The sequence below is a fragment of the Pipra filicauda genome, unplaced genomic scaffold, assembly GCF_003945595.2.
Source record: "Pipra filicauda isolate LSUMZ 115617 unplaced genomic scaffold, ASM394559v2 scaffold240_size1633699_pilon, whole genome shotgun sequence".
In the NCBI taxonomy this organism is placed as follows: Eukaryota; Metazoa; Chordata; class Aves; order Passeriformes; family Pipridae; genus Pipra; species Pipra filicauda.
Genome location: NW_024104355.1, coordinates 1608228 through 1633437, shown reverse-complemented (window position 1 = coordinate 1633437; position 25210 = coordinate 1608228). Strand labels below are relative to the sequence as shown.

The window sequence follows — 25210 nt, the reverse complement described above, 5'->3', positions numbered from 1 at the left end:
AAAAAAAAAAAAAAGGAAGAAAAATTGTGAGAATATCAAACAAATAGTTTTCTCAATATGCTTTAAAGTGCACATTTTACTGTGTATGATCATTGCTTTTGTTTTATTTCTCACTTATTCTGTGCTGTATGTAAAAACAGTCCTACTAACAATAATGTTTATGGAGAAAGAGTGGCAGCATTGTAGCTGTGGCAGTTCAAAGACACAAAGTTTGCAGGAAAAAGTAACTAATCTCTTTGATTAGAAAAACTGTTATAATCATTTTTTTCCAGCTGTAACAAAGGACACTCCCTCCTCTATCTTGGTTCTTTTATATAGCTATGAATGTTGTAACGGCTTCAGATGAACTATACAGAACTGCCCAGAGCTACACTTTGAAGTAATGTTTATTTACAGTTCTCTGTATAGTTGGTCTCCATGACTTACCATCAAAATGTCGAAAGGGTTCTCCTTTCCTTGTGAGCAGTAATTTTCTAGGTCAAGTAACATTTGCATTGAGCACTGCTCAGAGACAGACACTGTGCTGTGTTTAGACAGTACAGTTTGATGCAGTGGCTGGGAAGATCTTGGACATGTTTTGAAATAAAAAATTCTCTGCCTACTTTAAAGTAGATTTTTTTCCTTTTTATTTAATACCCCTCAGTGAAAGGTGATCAGGAATAGAGAGATCCTGTTCATAGAGGTCCAATGTTGCCTTGCTTTATATTTAATTCTGCAAAACAAAATCCATGGAGTACTATTAATTAAAAATTTTGGATATTTTTAGTGTGCCAAATGCAGCATCATTTTGGCTCATCCAGTGTAATTCGCTGAAATCCAAGGTTGAATTAAGCAGCAGCAGAATCTTATTCTTTAAATTTTGTCTGGGATGTAATTTACAAAAGAGCCTGGAAAAATCAGGAACTCATGGACAAGGCATCCCACTTCCCCCTGCACCCTCATGGCAAACTATAACCCACATGGCTTTTGGAAATGGCTGCTGTCAATTACAGAATCATAGAATTACAGGATAGTCAGGATTGGAAGGGGCCTCTGAAGACCACCCAGTCCAACCCCTTTGCCTAGGCAAGGTCACCTAGACCAGGTTACAAAAGAATGTGTTCAGATGGGTTTTGAATGTCTCCAGAGAGGGAGACTCCATGACCTCCCTGGGCATCCTGTTTCAGTACGCTGCCACCCTGAATATAAAGAAGTTCTTCCTCCAGTTGAGGTGGAGCTTCTTGTGTTTTAGTTTACAACCATTGCTCCTTGTCCTGTCACTGGGTACCACTGAAAAGAGTCTGGCACCATCCTCTTGCCGTCTGCCTTTGGGATATTTATTTGCATTAATGAGATCCCCTCTCAGTCTTCTCTAGACTAAACACACCCAGCTCCTGCAGTCTCTCCTCATAAGAGAGATGCTCCAGACTACTCATCATCTTCGTGGCCCTCTCCTGGACCCTCTCCAGTAGCTCCTTGCCTTTCTTGTACTGAGGAGCCCAGAACTGGACACAGTATTCCAGATGTGGCCTCACCAGGGCTGCATAGAAGTATATCACCTCCCTCGACCTGCTGGCCACATTCTTTCTGATGCACTCCAGGATACCATTGGTCCTCCTGGCTGCAAGGACACACTGCCGGCTCATGGTCACCTTGTCATCCTCCAAAACTCCCAGTTCTCAGCAGAACTGCTTCCTAGTAGGTCACTCCTTGACTGTACTGGTAATTGGGATTATTTCTCTCTAAGTGCAGGACCCTACACTTGCCCTTGTTGAATCTCATGAGGTTTCCCTCTGTCCAACTCTCCAGCCTATCACGGTCCCACTGAATGGCAGCACAGCCTTCAGGTGTATCAACCACTACCCCAAGTTTCATATCATCAATTAGACATCAGCTCCTCAGCTGGTGGAGGAATGGTGGGGTGAAACATGATGCTCTGTGCTGGAAGTACTCAGGCCTGACAATTAGTAGTTTCCCAGCTTTAAAACCTCTGAATCCATATGCCAGACAAAATGTCCCACCCAAACAACAAGCATGTATTTCATTTTATAGTCCATCACTGTAAATTTCCAAAGCAAACATAAATAAAGGGAAAAATGTTTGAACCATACTTACAAGTTACGGTAGGAGAATATAGAACATAGGCAGCTGTGCAGCAGCTACTTGTTGTAAGCTTATAGTTCCCAAAGCCAGAAAGACTATTTTTGATCATCTACGTTTTCCCTGTATTACACAGGTTATAGGACTTTCTTGAATTAACTCCTGTAGTAACAAGAGGAACAATTTCTCTGAGAAAAATCAATCATTTCCCACTTCAAAATGCCTAGCGATGAAGAATCCATTACAATCCCTGGTAAATTGTTCTAATAATTAATTACCTCCCATGCTAAAATGTGTCTAGTTTCAAATTTCACTGGTTCCTGTCAGACTTTTTTCCACTTGAACGAAATGCCATATATTATCGAATTTCTGCTCCTCTATTTCTACAGGGAGACACGAAATTTATAAATTATATCCAACTCTCCCCTTAACCTTGTCTTTGTCAAACTAAATAGATTAATGTACTTAAGCTTCTCATTGAAAGACATACCTTCTCCTCTTGTAGCCCTCCTCTGAACCCATCTGTTGGCCACCAGTTCCCAACACCAGACCCCAGAAGCAAACACGACTTCAGTGGCCACTGCACCTCTGCCCATACAGAGGCAACACAGCTTTACTCTGAGAACTCCTGCAGCAGATACAGGCACTGAGTCACTTTGAGTCACAACCTTGGATTGAAAATTTACTTTTAGCAAATTATTCTTCCTTCCTTCCTTCCTTCCTTCCTTCCTTCTTTCCTTCCATCCTTCCTTCCTTTCCTTCCTTTCCTTCCTTTCCTTCTCCATATGGACTACACCCCAATACTATAATTGTATCTATCTGAGCCCTGACATGAATCTAGAGATTCTAAGTATAGTTATGCTTTGTCTAAAGCAGGTCTGTTCTGGTAGGATTTCTTCAGATTTCTTTACAGAAGGGGAACATGTCAACTGCCTCTCTAGATGCAGTAAACCGTGCCTCAGACATGGCATAGAGAACAAAATGCAGCAACCACTTTAATAGACTATGTTCATGTGTACTTTGAGAGCTGTGAATGCTGCTGTGTTTCCCAGACAAAATTTGGATTTCTTTTTTTTATTATTTTTCTGCAACACTTTTTGGATGTGTCTCTTTTCCTCTTTGGGAATGGTATCTACCACGGCCAGGACACCCAGCAATACCAGGAAGACATATACAGAGAGCTACCTAGAAAAGTATTTTACCTTTAGTTATCCTTTAGAATATATTCCAAGCTCACCTTTTAAAATGGTCTGATGAGAGAACTTGTGCTGTATCTGTGCTTTGGGAAGGTTTGGAAAACAAAAGTGATACAGTTTGCCTTCACAGAATCATAGAATGGTTCGAAGGGACCTTAAAGATCAGCTAGTTCCAACCCCCTGCCATGGGCAGGGACACGTCCTTATTTTAGGACCCTCTGAGCTGGACGTAGTCCAGTCACTCTGACTGGAGTAGACCATGATTATTTCCTGCAGTATGTTTGCAAACCTGCTGTCTGTTTTCTAGGGATCTTGCATCTACAGACATTTATTGTATTTCAATTCATTCTCAGAGGCCCGTAGCAAGGGATGGGCTATGGGATCACCTCTGTCATGAATCCAGATATGTAAATACAAATGATAGAAAAAAAAGGTGAACAGTTGGGACAGCCATCATGAGCTCGAGTACAATGAACAAGTTTTAGTCTCGCCTATGTCCTTTTTCTCTCTGCTCTGATTAATTAGCAAAATGGATGCATGGAATAGAAAGTCACTAATATGCCCATACTAAACACAACATAGTAGGTGATTATAGAGCAGGGAGTCTTGCAAGTTTGGAGGCAAAGGCCAAAGTGGCCTCTTCCTTCCCTTAAGAGACTGACAAGCACCATGGCTGTACTTGATCTTACAGATAAAGTATATATCTCATTTAAAATCAAACTAAACCCACAGAAGAAACCGTAGAACAGCTTCCTAAGCTACCCTGCCTACGGCCATGCACATCTCTACCTCCCCGATCCCTGGCAGGAGTAAGAGTAGTGAAGGCAAGGTGTTGCTTGTGAAGTTGAGCATGTTACAGGATGAGTAAAACTCCTCTACTGAGTCATCATTTCTCTAGCATGTAGTATCTGTATAACAAGTTGGCCAGAATTTCAACACTGCATATGGCTTTTTCACACATGAACACATTTTTTATCACATATTTGTTTGAATGGGGATATCAATTTCAGAAAACAAAGTATAGCTCTGGCTTGAAAAATAGCTGTGGGAAGTACAGAGACCTCCAGTTTTACTTTCTTTCATAAGAACCATTATACAAAGTTCAATCAGAAATGTATGAAAATATATATAGTTTAACACTGTAAAGTTCAGTATATGTTAAAAAGAGTGAGGACTTTGCTAAGGCATTATTGTTCTCTATAGGCTAGTGGTCATAAATAGAAATATTCATGCAATCCTTCACATTTCAGGCATACTGCTGTCACTATCGAGGTTCTTCACTAAGCATTTTTTTCTGTTTCAGAGCCTTGAAGCATTATCCAGTGGGCTCTTTTTTTTTTTTTTCTCAAATGGTCTTTTCCTCTTGGAAGGAGAAAAATCATAATTATATAAGAGAATATGCTGGTTTAGATGAATCCCTCAGGGTTTAGCAGCAATGGACAAGCCTCAGAGGTACCTTGGAGACTTTTAAGCATCCAAAAGATAAGGCACCAGGATAATTTTTGCTAAAGACACTTTTGCATTTCTCTATATTCTAGACAGTGGACATTAAATGTTTGGGGACAGCCGGTGGAGAAATGCCACTCTTTCCTGAAACAATTTGTGCTGACTTCTGCTCCATCTCTATCTCTCTTTCCATATCCCAGCTCAGAGTGAGGAGCTGTATCAAAGGAGTCCATGGGCCGAGTGATCATAGTGATGTCTGGCTCCATTTAAAACCTCACTGTCCTAAGATTGTGCCTTTTTTTCTGAGTTACACAAATATGGGATTAAGGAAACATACAGGCATGCTGAGGTCTAAATAAACGTGCTTCTAATGGCAAATAACCCACAAGGTCTTGGTATAGATAAATGCCATGATTGTGGCAGACCTCCAGGGGGACACACAGGAACAATCCTTGGCTCACACCTTGTGTAATTCCTGAGTGCTGTCATCTCAGTGTCTCCCTGATGCACTGCTTGCAGAAAGGCACACACAGAAATCAGAGCATCACAACTAGTTTCCTGTTGTTTGAAACTATTGCAGATTTTTGTTTCTTTCTGCATGTTTTCAGATTGATATCTGAAAGGCTCAATCTGGATTGACAAACTGAAAAGGTTGAGAGAGCCTTAGAGCATGTGGGAAATATGGAACAGGTGTTTCGTAGACCATCCTTGACTAAAAGTTGCAAGGTACTTACAGGAGGTGGGATCTGTGAGGAGATCCTCTCCAGGCCTGTATTTCCAAACTGGGAGATTTGCAGCACACAATGACAACTATCTCCAGCTCCCTGTGCTGGGCATTTCTACATACAATACCTTGAAATTCTACACCTAATTTGTGGCAGTGTCCTACTGCCCTACAGGTGGGGGGTCCCACAGGGTCCATCCTTGGTCAGGGTTCCCCTCCTCACTCCTGAGGGGTGAGGGATAACCCAGTCAAGTAGCAGACCAACAAACAAACCAATCCGACCACCCAGGAGAACCCTGCAAACCAAAATTGCTTCTGAGGTCTGAACCAATTTTACTTACCATAAATTATTGACGTCATCTACCCAGACTTGTGCAAAGCATTTGATCCTGTTTCCCGTGAAGATGATCAGAGCGATGAAGCACCTCTTCTATGAAAACAGGCTGAGTGAGTTGAGGTTATTCAGCCTGGAGAAGAGAAAGCTCCGGGAAGATGTTACAGCAGTGTTCCAGTACTTAAAGGGGCACAGCAAGAGAGCTGGAGAGGGACGTTTACAAGGGCATTTGGTGATAAGACAAGGAGTATGGCTTCAAACTGAAAGAGGGTTTAGATTAGATATTAGGAAAAAATTCTTTACTGTGAGGGTGGTGAGACACTGGAACAGGTTGTCCAGAGAAGATGCTCCATCCCAGAAGTGTTCAAGGCCAGGTTGGATGGGGCAACCTTGTCTAGCAGAAGAAGGGGGGTTGGAACTAGATGATCTTGAAGGTGGGAGATTTGCACCCCACTGAGTAAAAATTATTCAGTAGTTTAACAGGAATTAAGAGACCAGTGTAAGGAGTGTGTGACAGATAAGCTGCATTTGGGGAGTGGGGAGAAGTCACATGAGGGCAGATACTATTTATACTGTTCTGCTGCTTAAAGTTGATGCTAACAACGCTGATTTGGTGTTTTGATGATAACTTTACTCAGGACACTGAAACACTGCCTAAATGTTACCACGTCAAAAGCTACCAGTAATCACAGTTTATGAAAGGGCACTTTTTTAATGACTATTCTGGGACCCTACAGATAAAACCTCAAAATGTGCCCAGCGTTCTCATTTAAACAGCACAGTTAGTTTACAGTAGAGGTACAGTGGCAAAAAAATTGGAAGTACTTTTAGCAAATTTCACCTGTGAAGCAAGATCTACTAGGTTAAAGAGCTGAAATCCATAAAAGAGTGAAGGAAGTAATATCTACAATGAGATGTGACGCTAATTTCTTCTGTTTTGGTCTTTAGCTAGCAACCTCTGTAATGTTGTGAAGTGGTAGGAGGACCCCATGCTGCTGATGCAAATATATGGATCAAATATAAAAGTAAAATCTGGATGGTATTTTATACCAGGCAGGGATTAATGTTGTATTTTGCCAAATATTTCAGATGAAGTAATTATCTTCTTCATTTTTGCTTCTTCCATAGTTTCCTCCTATTGTAAGCAGGATGGTGGCAGCTGGTTAACCACACTCTGTTCCAGTGTTGACTTTGTCTAGTAGTGCCTGACATGATGGCTGTAGAGCCATATCTGAAGATTTTCTGGAACATTTTGCAATTGTCACATCTTCCTCCATGGCAATGAAGTTGTGAACAGTAACAGAGAAAGACTGCTAGCATTTTCAGCACTGCCTTATTAGTTCTGGCTTGGTTTAGACAACACACTGTGTGGTATTCCAGTAGGTGGTTTATATCAGTGTTGCTATAGCTGAAAAAGATACACTACCTCTAGAAAAAAAATACTACACACAAATAAAATATCCTTTGTGCACACCTTCTTTAAGATGAAAGCAAGCAAAGTTGAATTTAAAATGTCATTATAACACTAAAAAATGTTTACAAACCTTAAGACATCTAAAACAATTTTTTTTTATTGTGCGTCATATATATATATTCCCTTTTCCTTTCTTTATTACTAAGGGAATGAAGACATTTTCATGAAAACAAGAGCTTAGATTCTTAGAAGTTTGTTGATTCCTTCTTATATTTTCCTGTTCTGAAGGGATTGGAGCCTTCTGTACATGGTACTGTAATTGCTTCCAACCCAACGAGCTGTGATGAATAAGAAGCAGGAACTTTTAAACAAAGACCCTGTTTTCATGCAAATATTCTCAGTAATATAAGCATAGAGTAAAATAAATACATGAAGTTATGTTTTGCAGAACTGCTACTTAAAGCAAAGCAGCTTTGTAGAATGAAGCCGAGTCTGAATTTTTCTAACTGCAGGAAGGGAAAGTGAGTTTGAGTATTTTCCCAAGAGATTTCAAATATCTCAAAAGAAGATTGTTAAAAACAAAGACGGAATATATTCCAGTACTATTCTCATCAGCATCATCAACATCACTCTGTGTGACAGGATCCTAACCAGAACTATGGCACCATTCTCTCATGCCTTTATAAACTCAGAAACATACAGCCTCTTTCCCCCAAAGATTTAGCAATCTAGTATGTTCTCATAAGTCATCTCTGAGTCATTGCCTTGGTCTATCTCCCCCTAATTTTCCAAAGTAAGAAGTAACTGATCAAAACCTTCTGAAAAAATAAAGAATATTGACATTGGAAACAATAGACAATGTGTAGAAAACGTTTATATTGAACAGCAGTTAATAGTTTAGGCTTTGCTTCATGATAGCTCACTCAGTAGATAAATCATTGGCAACATTCATTTGCTTGCAGTTTTCATACATTAGTACCACCAAGTATCCAACTCTCTAGTTTCTGATCTTCTAAGCAGAAATACCTTGGAGTTATCTTTAAGAACAGCTTTCTAGAATGATCCTTTGCCAGTAATATTAGTGGGTGGAACAGTATTTTCCCCTCAGGGAAGCTGTGTCACAGCAGAGTCCTACCTCCCCAAATGCAGGTGACTGATTATTGAACCACTTAGGCGATTTTGTCATGTACATGAGACCAAAGGAAGAGAGCACAGACAAGTCCATGCAGTGTGTGAACACTGACTTCTGCATTCACAAGCATTAGGGTTGGCAGTGCTCATCGTTGCTGCCATCACGGTGCTGTAAAAGACTCAACAAGAGACTTCCACCGAAATTCTCTCCAGAAGAGAGGAAAAGTGCTACCAGGTACATAGTTTAAAGCAAGCCATTTGGAGTTGCAGTTTATTTCTCAACACATCTTCTCTCAGTTTAGGAAGATGATTTTCAGTCTGCACAGAAAAGGACTTTCCATCATAACTCATGGACATGGCAAGTCAGAAGTGTCAAAACAATTTTTTCGTAGTATGTCAGCGAACAAAAAAACCCAAGAGGCAGAAAATTCTTATCCTCAAAGACTACCCTTAGCCACCCAGTAACTCCACCCAGTAATATCGAGCACAGGGTTGAAATACGGTGCATATTTTCTAATCACTCCTCTTTGTCGGAAGTAAGATGATAGGTTTCAGTCAAAACCCTTCTCTCTTTTTTTAACAAGTTTTAAAAACTTGAAAATGTCTTCTCAGCTTTTTCCACAGACTCGGTTCTATGTCAATGCAAGACTGTAATTTCATCTAGAAACACTGGTAACTTTAATGAGAGACATCAGGCCCCATTCTGCCTGTCTTCACTTTCTATTGCCAGTGGACTTGTTAGAGCTGATAATTCAAAAAATACAATATTTGTAACTTATTCATGATTTATTTTAAACCTCTTTCACAGCTTGATGCACATGAGGCAATTCAAATCACCAAAACTCTGTTTTGCAGCTAACACTTCATTCCACTGAATGGAAAAGTTCACACATCTGTCGGTGGTGTATTGTTTCGGGTTGGCTGCAGAGCAAACAAGCCAGCAAGGCACAGATTTGCTGTCTCCAAACCAGAGGAGAAAAACTTTCATTTTCTGGCAAAGACAAGTGAGTTCTGCAGCATGCAGAACAGCTTCAGCCCATGGCATCGAAGGACCAACACAGTCCCCCTCCTGAAGGATGCTAGGGGAGTTTCTTCAGGTTTGGCTGAGTAATGGGGTGTCATTAGAACTTTTAACAGGAGGAGGGTCTGTGCAAGCCCTTTTCATTGCAAGGAGATTCCAAGCTGTGTTATTAAATCCTGTTAATTCTGATACAAAAAAACCCCCCAAAACCAAACACCAAAACCAGAACCAGAACGGTGAACTTAATCCCATGTAATTTTTTGTATTTAAATATAATCTTATAGTACTAATTTACAAATGGAGATTAAAAATCTGCATTCTAGATTCACTATATAAATTCTGCTGAAATTACTATACACATATATATGTAATTTATATATGTTTATATATATATATACATAACGAGTATAGGTTATGCAAATACATTCTACAGTGTATATTTATATAAAAGTGAAATCATGTACCATGCAATTGACCTTCTTTAGATCACAAATTCTTTATGGGAAGCATCATTTTTGTGTCCTGTGCTGATCCATTGCCTGGCGGGGTGGAGTACCAGGACGCTCCTAGGACTTCTAGCCAAATGATTAATGGAAGCAGTAATAAAACATCCATACCTTTCATCAACATGAATCAAAAATCTTAACTATAAAACAAAGAAAAAAATCCAGATGAGTTAAATATTACTCGAGTTTCTACTCTCCATCCCCACTTCACACAACAGGTGTTTTTCATCCATGTTTGTTTCACAAGGGCATGTCGTGGTAGCACAAGGGGGAATGGCCTTAAGCTGAAGGAGGGTAGCTTTAGATTAGATATTAGGAAGAAATTCTTTACTGTAAGGCTAGTGAGGCACTGGATCAGGTGGCCCAGAGAAGTTGTGGACTCCCCACCACTGGAGGTGTTCAAGGCTGAGTTGGATGAGGCTCTGAGCAACCTGGTCTAGTGGAAGGTGTTCCTGCCCATGGCAGGGGAGTTGGAACTAGATGATCCTGAAGGTCCCTTCCAAACCAAATCATTCTAGAATTCTATGATTCTCTCTCCTGTCACTAATCAGTTTGAAAAAATAATTAATATTTCTGGGGTTTTTTTAAAGCATAGTCCAAACTTGATTGAATTTTAGGAATTTGTCTCTGCTGGGAAGGCATAGGGCTCGTTACATGATCCAAAGTAATACTCCCATCTACAGAATTATTTTCTGATATACTAAACCACTCCTGCTTATTTCAAACATTTCACTCAACCATGCTATAACTGTCTGGATTGTAACTCCTGTCTCTGACACATCTTCCTTTCCCCTCCTTGCTCTGTGTGCATACTTTGGATTCAGGCATAGCACAGTATCAGTGTGATACAGAAGTTACTGAGACCCTCAGCAGGAGGCTGGGTTGAGAACAATTATCTGACAGAATTGTTTAGCAGTGCAGCCCAATCTATGTTATGACCCTTTTTCTAAATGTAGATCTAATGGCACATTAAAGTAATGTTACATCTCATAAAGCCTGCTGGGTAAGGGTTCAGTGAGGTTCCCCTTGCTTCCCTTCTGCACAGCAGTTCCTTTGTTACTGCTTCTCCTCCAGATCCTGTGATGGAACGGGAGTCCCGAGCTCCTCTAACACTAAAACGGGGCTGCCAAGATAATTTACGGGCCCTGTGGCCAACAAAAAGTCTCAGGCCTCCTTGGGTTATCTCTAAGTCCTACTTTTCTCTGCCCATTGTGCCAGCTTGTCCTCTCAGATTTTACAGATGCCGGGAAAGGTCTTGGCACAGACATCCTTCAGCACGCTGCTTTTAAACAACAGTCCTATCCTGGCCTTACCTGTGTTTGCAGTGGTGTTTCTAGACAGAAAGCAGAAAAGCAAACACGGGACTGGAGGTAAAAAGGAGATGGGAGGTGGGAAAGGGGGGGAGAGGAGAGAGGAGAGGACAGGTACATGCGAACTGGGACAGGTGGGGAGATGGAGGCCGGGGTTAAGATGCTCATGCACAGGGCCAGCCCGATGCACCACCATGTCCTGGCTGGGGCATGCGATGAATGGCTTCTGGCACTCTGAGAACCTTCCCCTTTTACACTAGAAATCTAGGCTCGGTATAAACAGTTTTGCTGGCACCACAGCCCATTGCATCCTTTTCCTGCAGGATCCAAGGTGGTGAAAGTGGAGGGTGCTTGCCACTGCCCAAGCCTGGGCAGGAAAAACACACAGCTGTCTTTGCACGGGGCCCTTCCAGGTCCCGAGTGGCTGGATACCCAGGCACAGGTGGGACTTCTGCAGAAGACACCCGAACTACAGCACGCGAGGTCCGCGGCCTCCTTCGTGTCAGCGCACTGAAGGCGAAAAGGGCACGTGGTTGGGCTGCGGTGGATTTTGGGCTCCCCTCCCACCCAATGACCGCCGCAGCGCGGGGTGCGGTGCCGAGCTCCCGCCCGCGGAGCCCAAGGCGCGGCTGCTCCGCGGAGGCGGGCTATGCGGAGGGTCCCGCAATTGGGCAGGAGATGCGGGGAGCGCTGGAGGGGGGCGCTCGGGGGATCGCGGCCCCTCCGCTCCGCCGGGCGGGGGCCGAGCCGCGGGGGAGGCGGCGGAGGGGCTTCGCTCTCCGTTTCCGAGGGAAAGCCCGGCCCGGCGGCGGCCACGTGTCCCGCAGGGACCCCACCGGGCCCGCCGCGGCCCCGCCGGCCAGTGCGGCGCAAAGTGCGTGGTACCGCCGCTCCTCCTGCGCTCCGCCGGCAGCGCGGGGGAAGAGGCTGCCGACGGGGATGGCCGGCGGGGGCGCGGAGGCCGTCAGCCCCCCGCCGCGGCCCTGCGCGCGTTTCTTGCTCCAATAAGCAATAATTAGGTCCTCAGCTAATGAAGTGTCAGCTGATCCACTCGCTCCGTCTGCGCGCGGAGAGGCGGGAGGGGGGGGGGGACTGCGCCCCGAGACATCGCCATGGAAACGCTGCCCTCGCCTCTCTTTCCCCCCGCGTATCCCCCCCTCCCCGTCCCCGGCGGCCCGGGCAGGGTGCGCGGCCGCGGAGGCGGGAGCATCCCGACATGGGACAGCGCTGCCCGTCACGGCGCCGCGCCGCCGTCGCCACAGAAACTTTTGTCCCGGCGGCCAATCAGGGCGCGGGGGGGGCGCGGAGCGGCGCTGGGCCCGGCCCGGTGCGCCGCCGCCGCCGCCAGCCCGCCGCGGAGCGCAGCGCGGAGCGGAGCGCCTGAGCCCAGCCCAGCCCAGCCGAGCGGCGGCCCCGGCGCATCCCCAGCCGTGCGCGGGCCGGACGCGCTCCCCGGCCGCGGAGGTGCCGCACGGCTGCGGGCGGGGGCGCGGAGCCGGGCACTGGATGGCGGAGGCGCGGGCGGGCGCGGCCGCGGAGAGGCGACGAGAGGAAGCGCCACGGCGGAGCCTTTCCCCCCGAACGGAGGGGGTGTCCTGCTTGACGCGGCGGGGGAGACCGGGGAGAGCGCGGAGATCTCCGGCGTGAACTGAAACTGTGGCAAAGGGAGGGGAAAAAAAAATCAGGATTGCTTTTTTTTTTTCTTCCTTCTTCCCCCTTTAAAAAAAGGGGGGTTTTGCTCAGCATCCGCACGCAAACTTACTTGAATGCCTTGTAGCCAGTTTAGCCCAGAGACCAAAGGATACCCCGCACCCGAGGAGTCCTACATGTGTGAGCACCATCATTACACTGGCAGAGCAACGAGAGCCGCCTCCTTTCCTGTACCAACATCCTCCTGGGACTGATCTCTCCTTTGGTCCAATATCTGAGCCTATCTTGTATATATCTGGCCTTTTCTTTCTTTCCTTTTTTTTTTTTTTTCCTTGTCCCTCCATCGGCTGGGATTGCTAAGTAAATAAATAGAGGAAAATTCCTAAAAGGGCATATTAAAATTCAGTGGGACTCAATATGAGGAAGTGAATGGTCACAGACCATTTTTTTAAATTAAAAAATATGTACTTTAAACGCGGATCGGATGCATTAGGCTTAGAAAATAGCAGGTAAGAACTTTCTTTCCAGTACCTTCATGCCCGGAGCGGGGATATCTGATGCAAAGCCGCCCAGCCTTGGAATAAAGGGGGAGCAAAGAGACCAGTGTGCCCTTCAGTGCTTTCTCCATCCTGCGCGGCGCGGCGGCTTTGGGAAGAGGCACAGCCCGCCAGGACAGAGACAGAAAACCCAGAAAGCCTTCGGAGAAGACAGCCGAGGGCTGCCGGGGTGGAGGAGGGTGGGCTTTTCCTCTTCTTTCCCCCTCCTTTTTTTTCTTTTTTCTTTTCTTCACCTGCACTATCCAGGGTGAATCCGGGTGCAGTTGATGTATGGAAAAGAAGAAGGATCCGAGTCAGTATTTTCTTTTCGCTAAGCCGAGGGATAGGATTTTAATTATTTATCCAACCGAACCCTCTCCGGGTAAGACGCTGCTGGAGCCAGTGGGATAGTCCTGCCTTGCACAATTATTAAAGAGACTGATCACGTACCGTGGAAGGATAAGAGGAGCCTCCACCAGACCCGTTTTGCATCCTGTGAAAAAAAAAAATGAAGGAGAACATTGCCACACTATTGAATTGATTGCTGCCCCCCCATCCCCCGCCCGGCCCCCCACCCCCCCGAACCACCACCACCACCACAACAACAACAAAAAAAAAAAAAAAAAAAAAAAAAAAAAAAAAAGGAAAAAAAAAAAAGAAAAATCCACTGGGATCTGCCTGCACCGGGACCTCCTTCGCTCCGGCTCGGAGGTGGATGCATTTTTCATGAGCGCTGGGTGAACAGGTGCAAAGTGCGGCGGGGCGGCCCGGCCCCGCACCCCGGCCCGTTTCGTGTGCGTGTCCGTGTGTCTGTCCGTGTGTGTGTGTGTGTGCGTGTGTGTGCGCCCCGGCGTGTGCATGTGTGCGTGTGTGTACTAGGAGATTATGGAGAGCAGCGACCGGGACATGTACCGCCAGTTTCAAGACTGGTGTCTCAGGACTTACGGGGACTCTGGAAAAACCAAGACGGTGACCCGTAAAAAATACGACCGGATCGTCCAGCTCCTGAACGGCTCCGAGTCGAGCTCCACGGATAATGCCAAATTCAAATTCTGGGTCAAATCTAAAGGCTTCCAGCTCGGCAACTCGGACGAGGTCAGTGGTGGTGCTGGAGGAGGGAAGCAAGTGCTGTACGTGCCAGTCAAAACCACGGTTAGTAGAGAATTGTCTTCCTTGTTCTATGTCGGCCGCTGCAGCCCGCTCCGGGAGCGAGAGGCGCAGGGGGAGCCACAGCCACAGTTGGCTCCTTCCTCCCTCTTCCCCCAAGTCATCATCACCATGTTGCGTTTGCCTGTCACATTATACACCGCCGAGGTCTTTGTGGGTCCTTTCATTTAAAGCGATCGCGCGCACAACGCACCCCGCCGGGTCGGTGTCGTTCTTCCCCTCGTCCTCCTCATCCTCCTTGTCCCCCCCGTTCCCCCGGGCCGCCGCGGCGCGGTTTGGGTGGGCTATTGTCCCGCCGCCGCCGCCGCTCCGGCCATTGTGCCGGGCCCTGCCGCCCCGGGCAGCGGCCCCCGCCGCCGGCGGGGCTGATGGATGGCGCACGGGGGTACCCTGCCTGGCACAAAGCCAGGCGCGGCGCCGGGCGGTGGTTCCCCGGGATATCGGTTGGGGGTTATAATTTATTTATTTATTTATTTTTATTTTTTTTTTTTTTTATTGTTATCCCGCAGCCCTGGAGCCGCCGCCGAGCGGCCACGAATGTGCCCGGCTTGGCTGTGAAGGGTCGGCTGCGCTCGTAGGGGCGGCGGGGGGGAGAGAGGATGCTCAACAAAGGGAGAACGGGGTTCCGCATGACCGAGGGAAGGGTGTATTTTGTGACTCTTTTTGGGGTCGCGGGAGCCCCTCAGCACTCCGTTCAATGCGCTAGGGTAGCGTGGCATCCCCGGCAGGCGCTGGCGCCGCGGACCCGGTGCAGGTCTGACAGCGGGAGAGCTATTATGCTTGGTGGTGGCAGGAGCGACAGATTTTCCTATTTAAGAAGATGGGGGCTGTTGGTTGCAAGTAGGTTTTGCCTATTGAACTCTCTTAATGTATCATTATTCTTACTTCTTATGTGCTGGGTCACGCAAACTAAGCTTCTTTTGTCTGTGCGTGGGGCGGGTGTGGAGGGGGAGCCGAGAAAGGAAACCCAGCAATTAAAAATATTTCTGCCTGGGCATTTGGTTTGGATGAGCAATATTCTCTTTTTTTTTTTTTCTTTCTTTTCCTGGAGTGGCAGCTTATCCGGACCTAACGGGAATGTTGCTAAGTGGCGCAGCAAAGGGGGCTTCTTGGAAAGTATTCTGGGTTGGGTTGTGACGTAGGCTGCTGGGGAAATCTGCCTCTCTTTGCCTTGCTGAAGTCATAAACCTGGGCATTCCCAGAGGCTGGCTTCTATTTGCCCCCTTGTCATCAGCGCTGTCGTGGCTGTGAGGAGGCAGAGATGGGAAATTAATTTTAAGGAGTTTACAAATCTGAAGATTGAAAATGAAAAAGAAGCTCTGGACAGAGTTTCTTCCTTCTCTATGGTTTTTATTCACTGATCTATTCCAGGTCTGCCTGTAGATTCAGGTTATTTGGCAGATGTCTGTTATAGTGTTAGATGACTGCTAATTTCTGAGGCCAGAGGGTAATGTAGATACAATTTATAACAAAAACGTTGTCTAAAGCAAAAGTGTCCAATTAGGTCGGTATTTTTAAATATCTCTTCTGCTCACTGAAATAATTATTTTAGTGAGCCAGTGAGCAAGACTATTTATTTCCAAGACTATCCTTTTCACTGCAAGTTCAAAACTGTAAGCAAATTCAGTATTTTTTAAAATTACATTGACTTTGCTACTAAAAAAAAGAGGCTAACCTTTATTTTACAAGATGAAATTTAAAAATTAAGTGCTATTTTGGGCATCTGAAACACAAGATTCAGTGATGATCAGCTTGTCTATTTTCTCTCACCTTTGCTAGGCCATGAAAGCCTGGAGTCCCACCTTGCCTCCTGTTTTCTATTTTAAGAACACAAAATCAATTTTTATTTTATTTTTTCCCCACTAGGGATTTCAGTCAGAGGTCGAGCATCTTGCTGGGCTCACCTTTGTGCATTTGGAGAGTCAAACCCTCGGCTGTGAATGACTCTTTATGTCCCTTTATATGTATTTATATTAAAAAAGAAGATAGCTTAAGCAACCAAGCAGGCATTCTAATAAAATAAGGATGTCTGCTAATGAAATCAAGAAAGGAAAGTTAGCATGACCTATCTGCAAGCAGTTCCTGAATATCTGTATATTACTTGAACAATGACATATAAACCTTTACAGAAGAGATCTTGCGTGTAGGTACAATTTCTTCCTGCTGGCAAATGTAAATCTGCTGTCCAACACAAATGAGAAAAGGTGTTGCTTGGCACTCCCATAAAACATTCTGAGAAACAAATGCCACCCTCTCCTAAACCCCTGAATCTGGTGTCACTATCCCATCACAAAAGGCAGAGGAGTATTTAAGCAGACGCGCAGGGTGGCAATGGTTTGTATGGGCTATTTCCAGAGCTGGGGCAGCACCTGCAGGGCACTGAAAGCTCAGAAAGAACCTCTGTGACAAAACAGGGATGCAGCCCCTGGCCCAAAGGAAGCCAGTGGCAAAGCTCCTATTGACTCAAGAGGCCTAGAATTTCACCCAGCTGGGAATGATAAGTTACTGGGGGAAAAAAATGGATTTTCATCAGACAGTAATTGTTGGTAAGCCTTAAAAGCCCATTCTCTCATTTCTTTAACTGTTACTAATTATTTAAGAGTTTATTAATTTATGACCATTTAGAAACATCCCCACTGTGTTTTGTTTTTCCCTCATCTCTCATTATTATCCCGTACATTTGAGCCTGTCCAGTCAGCAGAGAGAGCCCAAAACGCTAACAAAGCCCCAAACTGTGAATCTCTCCCTCATTCTCTCCCCCTTCTTGTCCATCACTTGATCTCACCATAGGTAAAAGCAATTTCAATTTAAAATTAATCACTGTTGGCAGCATGAGCACTCCCTGTGCAGTAACAGGATGGATGAAATTACAAGTTGGACTCTACAGTCACAAGCTGGTCAAAAATAAGCAAATATTCAAATACTTCGTTAGGAATTATTCTCTCCTTGAAGCTTTAAGATTTGCTGCTCAGCTTTGCTGTCAGCCAGAGAGATTTGCTCCTGATGGTGCTGTAATCCACTGCTGCTGGTAATTAGACATCATTACTGCTGCGTTAAAGGGAAAGAGAGAAGGAGAGAGGACAGGCTGGGGCTAATTAACTACTTGATTCTAATGAAAGAAAGAGAGCCTGATAGCAACTGGGAGGTTGCACCGGAACAGGCTAGATGTACAACACAGACTTAATTGAAGCAGGGGTGTCTTGCAGTCTCACAGAGGCTGAGGCTCGGTCTACTTTCATATTCTGTGGGCAGTAGCGCACAAGGTATTATTCTATTTTTCCCTTGCCTGGTTGATAAGTAGCTCAAAATCACAGGCCTGTTTTCAGTATCAGGTTTAAGCATGCCAGCAAGAAGGCTGCATAGATGATTATGTGCTGGCTTAATCTATTTTACGGGTATGGTCTCCTCAAGAGCAACAGGAACAAATCAATTTCTGAATGTTCACATCCCTCTGTGGCCTAGGAGATGCACTTTTGGTCACCAGGCAACAACATTCCCTGCAAAACAGCCATTTTAGGTCCTGAGTGGGACAACACACAGTAAGGTATTCCTATAGGCTTAAGGTATTCCTATAGGCAACCCAGCAAGTATTTCACTTTGCAACTTTTCAGATTGCTCCTGTTACCACTGTAGATTTTCTTGCATTAAGCCCAAGCTGCAAGCAGTGGAATTATGCCTAGCCTAGACACGCTGTATAAACAAAACAGGTTAGGCCAACAAGTATGCCAAATGGTTGATAGTATTGACTTCTAGTGGTTGGTACTCATCAACCATAAGGAGGCACGGAACTAGTATTTCTAGTATGATAATCTTTCTAATGGTATACATGATTTTTATGGTATATTTTTTAATTTATTTTTTGCATAGTTTTTTAGCTAGAACCGTTTATTGATTGGCAACTTGAAAACAAATTTCTTTCCACCACTCTTCTTTCTCTGGCTTGATGTTGCCTGTAAACATAAACATGGACCCTAAAAATCAGTCGTGATTTAAAAAGAAGTTATAAAATAATGGCCTGAGCTGGTATCAGCAGATTTTAAGCAGAACTTTCCTTTAAAAGAGAAGGGCCAAGATGACTGCAGGCTACCTCTCAAATATAGAATTTATACAATGTTAGCAAACTAATAGAACTTAACCTCAAAGGCCGAGTTCAGATTACTTTTATGTCATTACTAATTTGGAATGACTGCACTGACTTTAATGATATCACAGACCTAATGTATGATTTTTTCCTGTGTTTTCTTTTATATTTTCCAACTACAAGGAGAGAATGAACTTTCATTCTGACACCAAATTTTGTTCAGTTTAGTTAAATCCTTAGATCCTGCAGGAGGATCTGGTACCTCATGGGTTGCTGCTAGCAGACCAGCAAGGCTCCCTGCAGGTGCAGGGCTGTACTACTGAACCTGATTACAGGATTTAGGGCTTAAAATTACAGGCCAGTCAGCTCAAAGGAACAGGCTGTATCCCAGCCCACCTCTTCTGTTGGACTTGAAGAATAGTAGATAGACATATGAGTTTATGTTCTTTTCGGTTTTATATAAATCACTTTGTTCATGAATAATAGAAAAAACAGATCACCATATAAATAGCTTATATGTCAAAATGTATTGCTTTAAATTATCTTATGTTTTATATTGTTTATTATTTTAGGGCATTTCATAACAATCTGAAAATAAGCATTTTTTTTGCATTTCTCCCCATTTTTGTAGTCATGAATATTAAAAAAAATGTACAAAAGTCTTTGTCAAATATATATTGGTAGCTCTATAGCCTGCTGAACTGCCAGCACATAATGGCAGTAAATACTGCAGAAAGGTGATGCTGAGGGTGAGCTGTAATTTATCTCAAGGTACAATTCTGCAGGAGTTTAGTGTCCCATTAAATGCACCTTCCAGGCTCAGGAGCAGTATTCGAACCCTGTCCGGTTTTAACTGCCCACCACATTTTCCTTAACCTCTGCTCAGGTCTGCAGAGCTTTGTCTCCTCCCTTTACCTGCAGCCTCTGCCCTGCTGTTTGCAGACCTCCCGATGGACTCTGTGAGGAGGAATGCTGGTGAATCACACAGGCAGTGCTGGAAAATGGTCATAGCAGATGGAACAAAACTGGTTTAGTTGGCAACTCTTAATGCAGACATTCACTGAAGTGTTCATGAATAAAGAGAATAACTCTGTCCTGGAATTTAAAAATGTTAAAGCGGCCATATGTAAGATGCCATTTCCACACACATTTGTGAGAGAGGCATTAGGAGAGGAGGAGCTGAGATTTCTTAATAACAATGTTCAGTTAGAATTTTCAAAGAAACATAAGCCAAAGAGAGCAGATTTTTAAAACCCGAGTATTTTAAGGTAGAATATGTTGATGTTACTTCAGAAACATTAAATAGGGTGTAGCAGTGCACAAACAAAAACTAGCACTGGTATATCCATCCCATCTTACACATGTAGTGAGAGACAGGATGACAAAATCAGTGCTATCACCTGGGCAAGGGCTCAAAAGCCCAAATCTTTCCAATAATCAGAAAGAAGAAGTCCCAGTTTAATTTTCATGATGCTGTGAACCTTTGCCGAGAAGACTGAGGCAAAGTGAACTTGTTTCTTCACTCTCATCCTCGATCTCTTGTCAGAGAAGCTGCACTGGATTTGGTCATGATGCAGGGACTGCTGCTCAGATGCTCCAACCCTATTTTCTTTAGATGTACTGAGTGGTTTTTTTGTGGCTACATAGCTATGTGATAAGTGGGAAATAAGCAGGTATTTGCTGGAAGGTTAGGGCTCAAATGGGCTGATAGACATCAGTACAGCATGATGGGACTTTTTCTGATCTTGTTACAGAGAAACTTTTTTCCCCTAACCTCTTGGGTGATCACCATTGCTCTTGTTCAACATCTTAGACTGAAAGGAGACACAATCTGGAGAGACTACACAGAGAGACCCCATATACAGAAGGCTTCTCATGCACGAGCCCCTAGGGGAAAAAGGCTAGTGCCAATGCTGGATGAATATGGAAGTTAATGATTCAAATTTCATTTTACGCTACAGAAATAAATTAAAATTTCCTGACGTTGAACTGTGAGTTTAGTCTGCTGTTGAAAGGAGGCAACCAGCAGCTGTTAAGTTCGGTCTGAAGGAAGCTATTTGGGTGCTGATCTTTCCCTGTTATGCAGGATACACCTGTTGAGAGTTTGCTGGTAAAAGAGGAACAAAACAAGCAGGGCATATAAATGAGACAGCATGGCAGGAAACACACTCTCCAGGAGGGAAGATCATACCAGATTCTGCAGCCTCCCTTGCACCACAGAGCATCACAGAGATCTTCTGTTTCTTGCTGAGTAGGTTGACTCTGGTCAATACAGCCTTCAAAGTTAGTAGAGCTTTCCAGGATGTAAAAGATGTTTTTGCCTTGTATAAGTAATTTTAAACCTACCGGAAGCCTCTCTGACTAGAAAACTCAGGGGGTATTACCTGGTGCAATGAGAGTTGTTTGCATTGTCCTGCAACAGCACTGAAAGTGATCCTGCAGCTTGCTTAAATTACCTTTTTGTTCTCTTTAAATAGATGAGCCTCAAAACCTTACAGTTCCACTAGCAAGGTATTTTTTAATGGTTTATAAGCATACAGTACCCAGGTAGGCATTGTCAATATCCAGGAAAGACATGCTACAAGTTATGGCATTGAGCATTTTTCCAGATGCAAATGGATTTTCTTAGTTATGATCAACTTTATCGCAGACAGTTGTACAGACTTCTAACTGCTTATTCAATAACTCTGCAAGCTACAAAACCTGAGTTACTGTGTGCATCTGCAGGGATTACAGCTAGTTGTTGAAATTGAAATGTGAGGTTTGAAACATTTTGTTGTATGTGTGGATACTCTTCAACCTAAGGGGCTATCTGTAGAAAACAGTTTACTTAATAAAACTGATCTATGTTAGAGTTAACCTGAAGTAAAGACTTTTTGTCAGAAACAAATATTCTGTGTAGACTTGGAAGGACAATTTTTATTAAATGAACTACTTCAGCCTAGGATAAAACTCATACAACGTTTTATACTTAAGCTCCTTTGGGAAAAGAGAGGTTTTATTTGTTTTATTGAGAGTAAGGTCTGTGTGTCTGATGATTTTGTACATTTTGTTACCCCAGAGTTTTTAATACAACAAGACATGGATGCTATAACATTTTGACTGTACTACTTAACAAAATTTAGGCGGCGAGATTACTTGCACTTAAATGACATGACTCTAACTCACTGTACAATTTTTAAATGAGCATGTCTTGTGATTGCTGTCTTTGTTGCATCTGGACTTACACATATCACTACTAATACTGCCAGGTGGATTTTGTAGAAAACTTTTGTTCAAGGCAGATCCAGAGCTGAAGTAGTGCCACTAAATCATGACCTATCTGTAGGGTAAAGCAGCATCATGCTGGCATATGGAAAATCACACTTAGGAATAGACTCTCACTACCCCAAACTGATAGAAGATGAATAACAAGCAAGTAATTATACAAGTAATTAGATACATAAGAAAAGAGCAGCTAAGGTATGGCCAGGGGTTTCAGCAGACAGGAAAGACAAGAAGTATAAACGGGTTTCACAGAACTTAATTTTTAGTGTGTGTTCAGAGTAATAAAGAAATACCTATCCTGGGGTTACATTTTTCAGGTGATGAAACTGAAAAATGATCAGAAATAGAGAAATAAAAAAAAGGGGCGATATTAAATTACAGTGCATCCCTGGGACTAATACAAGTTCAACAACACTAGAGAATTTAAGAATGAAGTAACGAAACTATTATTAAAATATACCATTTGCCACTATACATGGCAATGATACTGGAGTATGGCCAAAAATGTACAAGGTGAAAAAACAAGGAGATAAAGGTAGTTCATATAAATGACAGACTAGTGAACAATATTTCAACACCAGAAAAAAAATCGGTAAGAATCATTAAAAATTAAGTGTCAATATAACTGTACCTGGTTGATGGAACTAATTTGGATTTTGTGACAGTTAATTATGTTCTTCTAACTTGTTGTGTTCAGGAATCTTAAGAATTTTCAGGTGAAACTTTGGTTCTTGCTTCCTTCTGAAATGAAACCAGTCTGACACTGACTTTATTAAAGCAGGGTTGAAACTTTGGCTATGATGACAAATTAAAAATGGTGAAGAGTTGGGAAACCATAGGAAGTGTTTGAGAGCTATACAATGCAGTCCATTGTGTATATATACAGACATATAAGTATATATGTATACATAGGTACACAAAAAACTCAGGAAAATTAAGGCATTTCAACACCGGCTGGAAAAACAAATTAATTAGGTTAAGCAAGTGAAAGAAGAATTGGGACGTAAAATAGAAATATCATGACAAAGGGAAAAAAAAGGAGAAATCATGGCAGGCAGAATTCTATACAGACAATTGCCAGATAATCTGCCTTATATGCCATCGTGACATTAGCTTTTTGAAAGGAAAGGAAGAAGTCAAGCTTTTCAATCACATTTAAAATCAATGGAATTAATATAACATCTTGAGGGAAATATTTAGGAATAGTTTCAAAGAAATCAATAAGTGTATCTAAAACATGCACAGCAGGTATAATAAAAATTGGCATTAGGAAAAGTATAGAGAATAACATTGAAAACTTATTCTTCTTGTTAACTAAATGGTATGTCCTTGCCTTTAATAACATGCTTAGTGTATTTATCTCATCTCTAAAAGGTCATGACAGACGAAAGGTCCATGGAAGGTAACTAAGCTAATTAAAGAAAAGGGATATTTATAAGAGAAATAGTTTTAAATGGTTCTATCACTCAGAAGGATAAACATTAAGAGAAAATGCACAGCAGAAAACAGACATGTAAAGAGGTAGAAAGAAGCTGAGTGAAATAGTGTGGTGTAAATACTGGTGAACAGCAGAGAGAGAGGATTCAGCAGTAACCCTTTTTAATTCTATTCCATCTCCTAAGACTCTTTTAAACAACCATCTCAGAAGGTAAATTCAAAGCTAGTCCATTGTTTTATAACCGATATTGCTGGGAATGGAAAGTCTGCATTAGTGCCCCTAGAGAAACCCTGATTGATTAATCCAAACTTTTTCCAAGAATTTTACAGGTGAATGATAGCTCTGTGGCTCTCGTAAGGATGTAGTATGCTCTTTATGTCAGTTCAGCTTTGCTGTCTGGAGCAGAAGGGAGGACAAGGTCATGTTGCTGCCCTGCCTGCTCTGTGTCACTGGGAGCATGGGCATTGGTGTGATGGCACAGACCTGCTGCCTGGCTCTCACCTGGAGTCTTGCAGCACCTCCCCAGGTGTTTTCCCACAGACCATCTATCAGGGCTAGTCACACTTCAGCCCATACAGTCGACACAAGGGGAGGCTTGTATGGTGTGGTGAAATCCCAGAATCTTCCCATCCCCTTCTCCTTTGTACTGAATTTTACCATTGCTCGTGGTCTCAGCCTTCATGCTCTTGTTTTATGAATAGATTATTAAGTTTTAGGTATGTGTTCTTAGGCTGACCGAAGCTAGCAGAGGAAAATAAATCAGTCATTATTGTGTAATGTACTGTATTTTGTTTAGGAATTTGTTTATTTACTAATTACTGAGCTCTGACATCTTTTGCAGACTTCCTTTCAGACTGGTACTAGATGGTTTTTTGGTCAGTTTGACTGTAGCAGTTTCTATGGCTTGTTGCTGTGGTGATATTACTAGTCTGGAGGAAGGAGGGAGACCATCAACACCCTGTGAAGACCAGTGCATGACATTATTGTGATTTACACAGAACATTTGCAATGAACTACCTCTAGTTTCCAATTTGCTGCACTTGTGATGAGAAGGAATGTGCTATTTTCATCTCTGTATTTTTGTCTACCCGTGCTAGCTTTCTATGTGTGTGTATTTGTTGCAACTACTACCAAACTCTTACCATGGTGAGAAGAAAAGAAAAAAGAGCAGAGAATTATTAGAGAATTAATGGCAAATATGAGAGGAAATTAGCTCATTCAAATGATGACAATTTCTGGAAGACTTTCCTTTTTCACCAGTGTGACCAGGAAGTATGGCATATATGTAATTAGATGACTTGCCCCATTGCATTTCTCAAGGAACTGCAACGGAAAGGAAAAAAGAATGTAACTCACTTGTTCCTCCCTTAATCTAGACATAGTCATAATTTTTTTTTATGACATCTTTTGATAACCTTTATCTTTTTATATTCTGAGAGTTCAGCAAAGCCCCCTGGCTATGGTTGCTGTAATACTGAAGTATTTCATTTGTAGTGAGCAAACAGTCAGGTTCCTTTTAATGAGTGCTATATTCAAATGCCAGGCATCCTTCTAAAACCTGTGGTTCAGATAGACCTCATACATTTATCCTTTTTTGTCTCAATTTGGGCTTATCTAACAAGGAGATGGGATAGTAAGTTCTGTATAGAACGCAGCAGCAAAACCCAGAATTTCTCAAAAAGACATTTATTGTAAACTCATTGCACTTTGACCCTGTGTTTTTTAGAAAACTTACACAAATCCTCTGCCATGTGTTACCAATGCACAAGGCCTCATTATCGTTGTTTTGGTGTAACAGAGTTGAATCGGACACATGAGGAGCTTTCGAAGAGTTACATTTGCACCAAAGCAAATAATAAAGCAAAATAAATAAAGCTAGGTCTAGAACTGAATAAAGGTGGTTAAAATAA

At 43.1% G+C, this 25210-nt stretch overlaps 2 protein-coding genes across 6 annotated transcripts in view; one reads left to right on the top strand and one right to left on the bottom strand.

Moving 5' to 3' along the window:
* Window positions 1–10430: 10430 nt before the first annotated feature.
* On the bottom strand, window positions 10431–14853 carry LOC120323352 (translation initiation factor IF-2-like). 3 transcript variants are annotated; one of them, XM_039381793.1, is made up of 3 exons: window positions 14038–14853; window positions 12924–13840; window positions 10431–12815 (listed from the first exon to the last, which is right to left on the bottom strand). In XM_039381793.1, exons 2-3 carry the CDS (start codon window positions 13153–13155, stop codon window positions 11809–11811), a joined length of 1239 nt encoding a protein of 412 aa, XP_039237727.1. In that variant the 5' UTR covers window positions 13156–13840; window positions 14038–14853; the 3' UTR covers window positions 10431–11808. The 3 variants fall into 3 exon arrangements, with proteins under 3 accessions (XP_039237727.1, XP_039237726.1, XP_039237728.1); XM_039381792.1 differs by having other exon boundaries at window positions 14293–14853; XM_039381794.1 differs by having other exon boundaries at window positions 13343–13840; window positions 14293–14853.
* The window catches only part of NOL4 (nucleolar protein 4), a 190638-nt gene continuing 179438 nt past the window's right edge, over window positions 14011–25210 (top strand). The window contains exon 1 of one of the 3 annotated variants that reach the window (XM_027750222.2): window positions 14011–14499. In XM_027750222.2, the coding sequence (XP_027606023.1) occupies window positions 14233–14499 (267 nt within the window). In that variant the 5' untranslated portion in view covers window positions 14011–14232. The remainder of the gene's footprint in view (window positions 14500–25210) is intronic. The other 2 variants (XM_027750204.2, XM_027750186.2) reach the window with 2 other exon arrangements.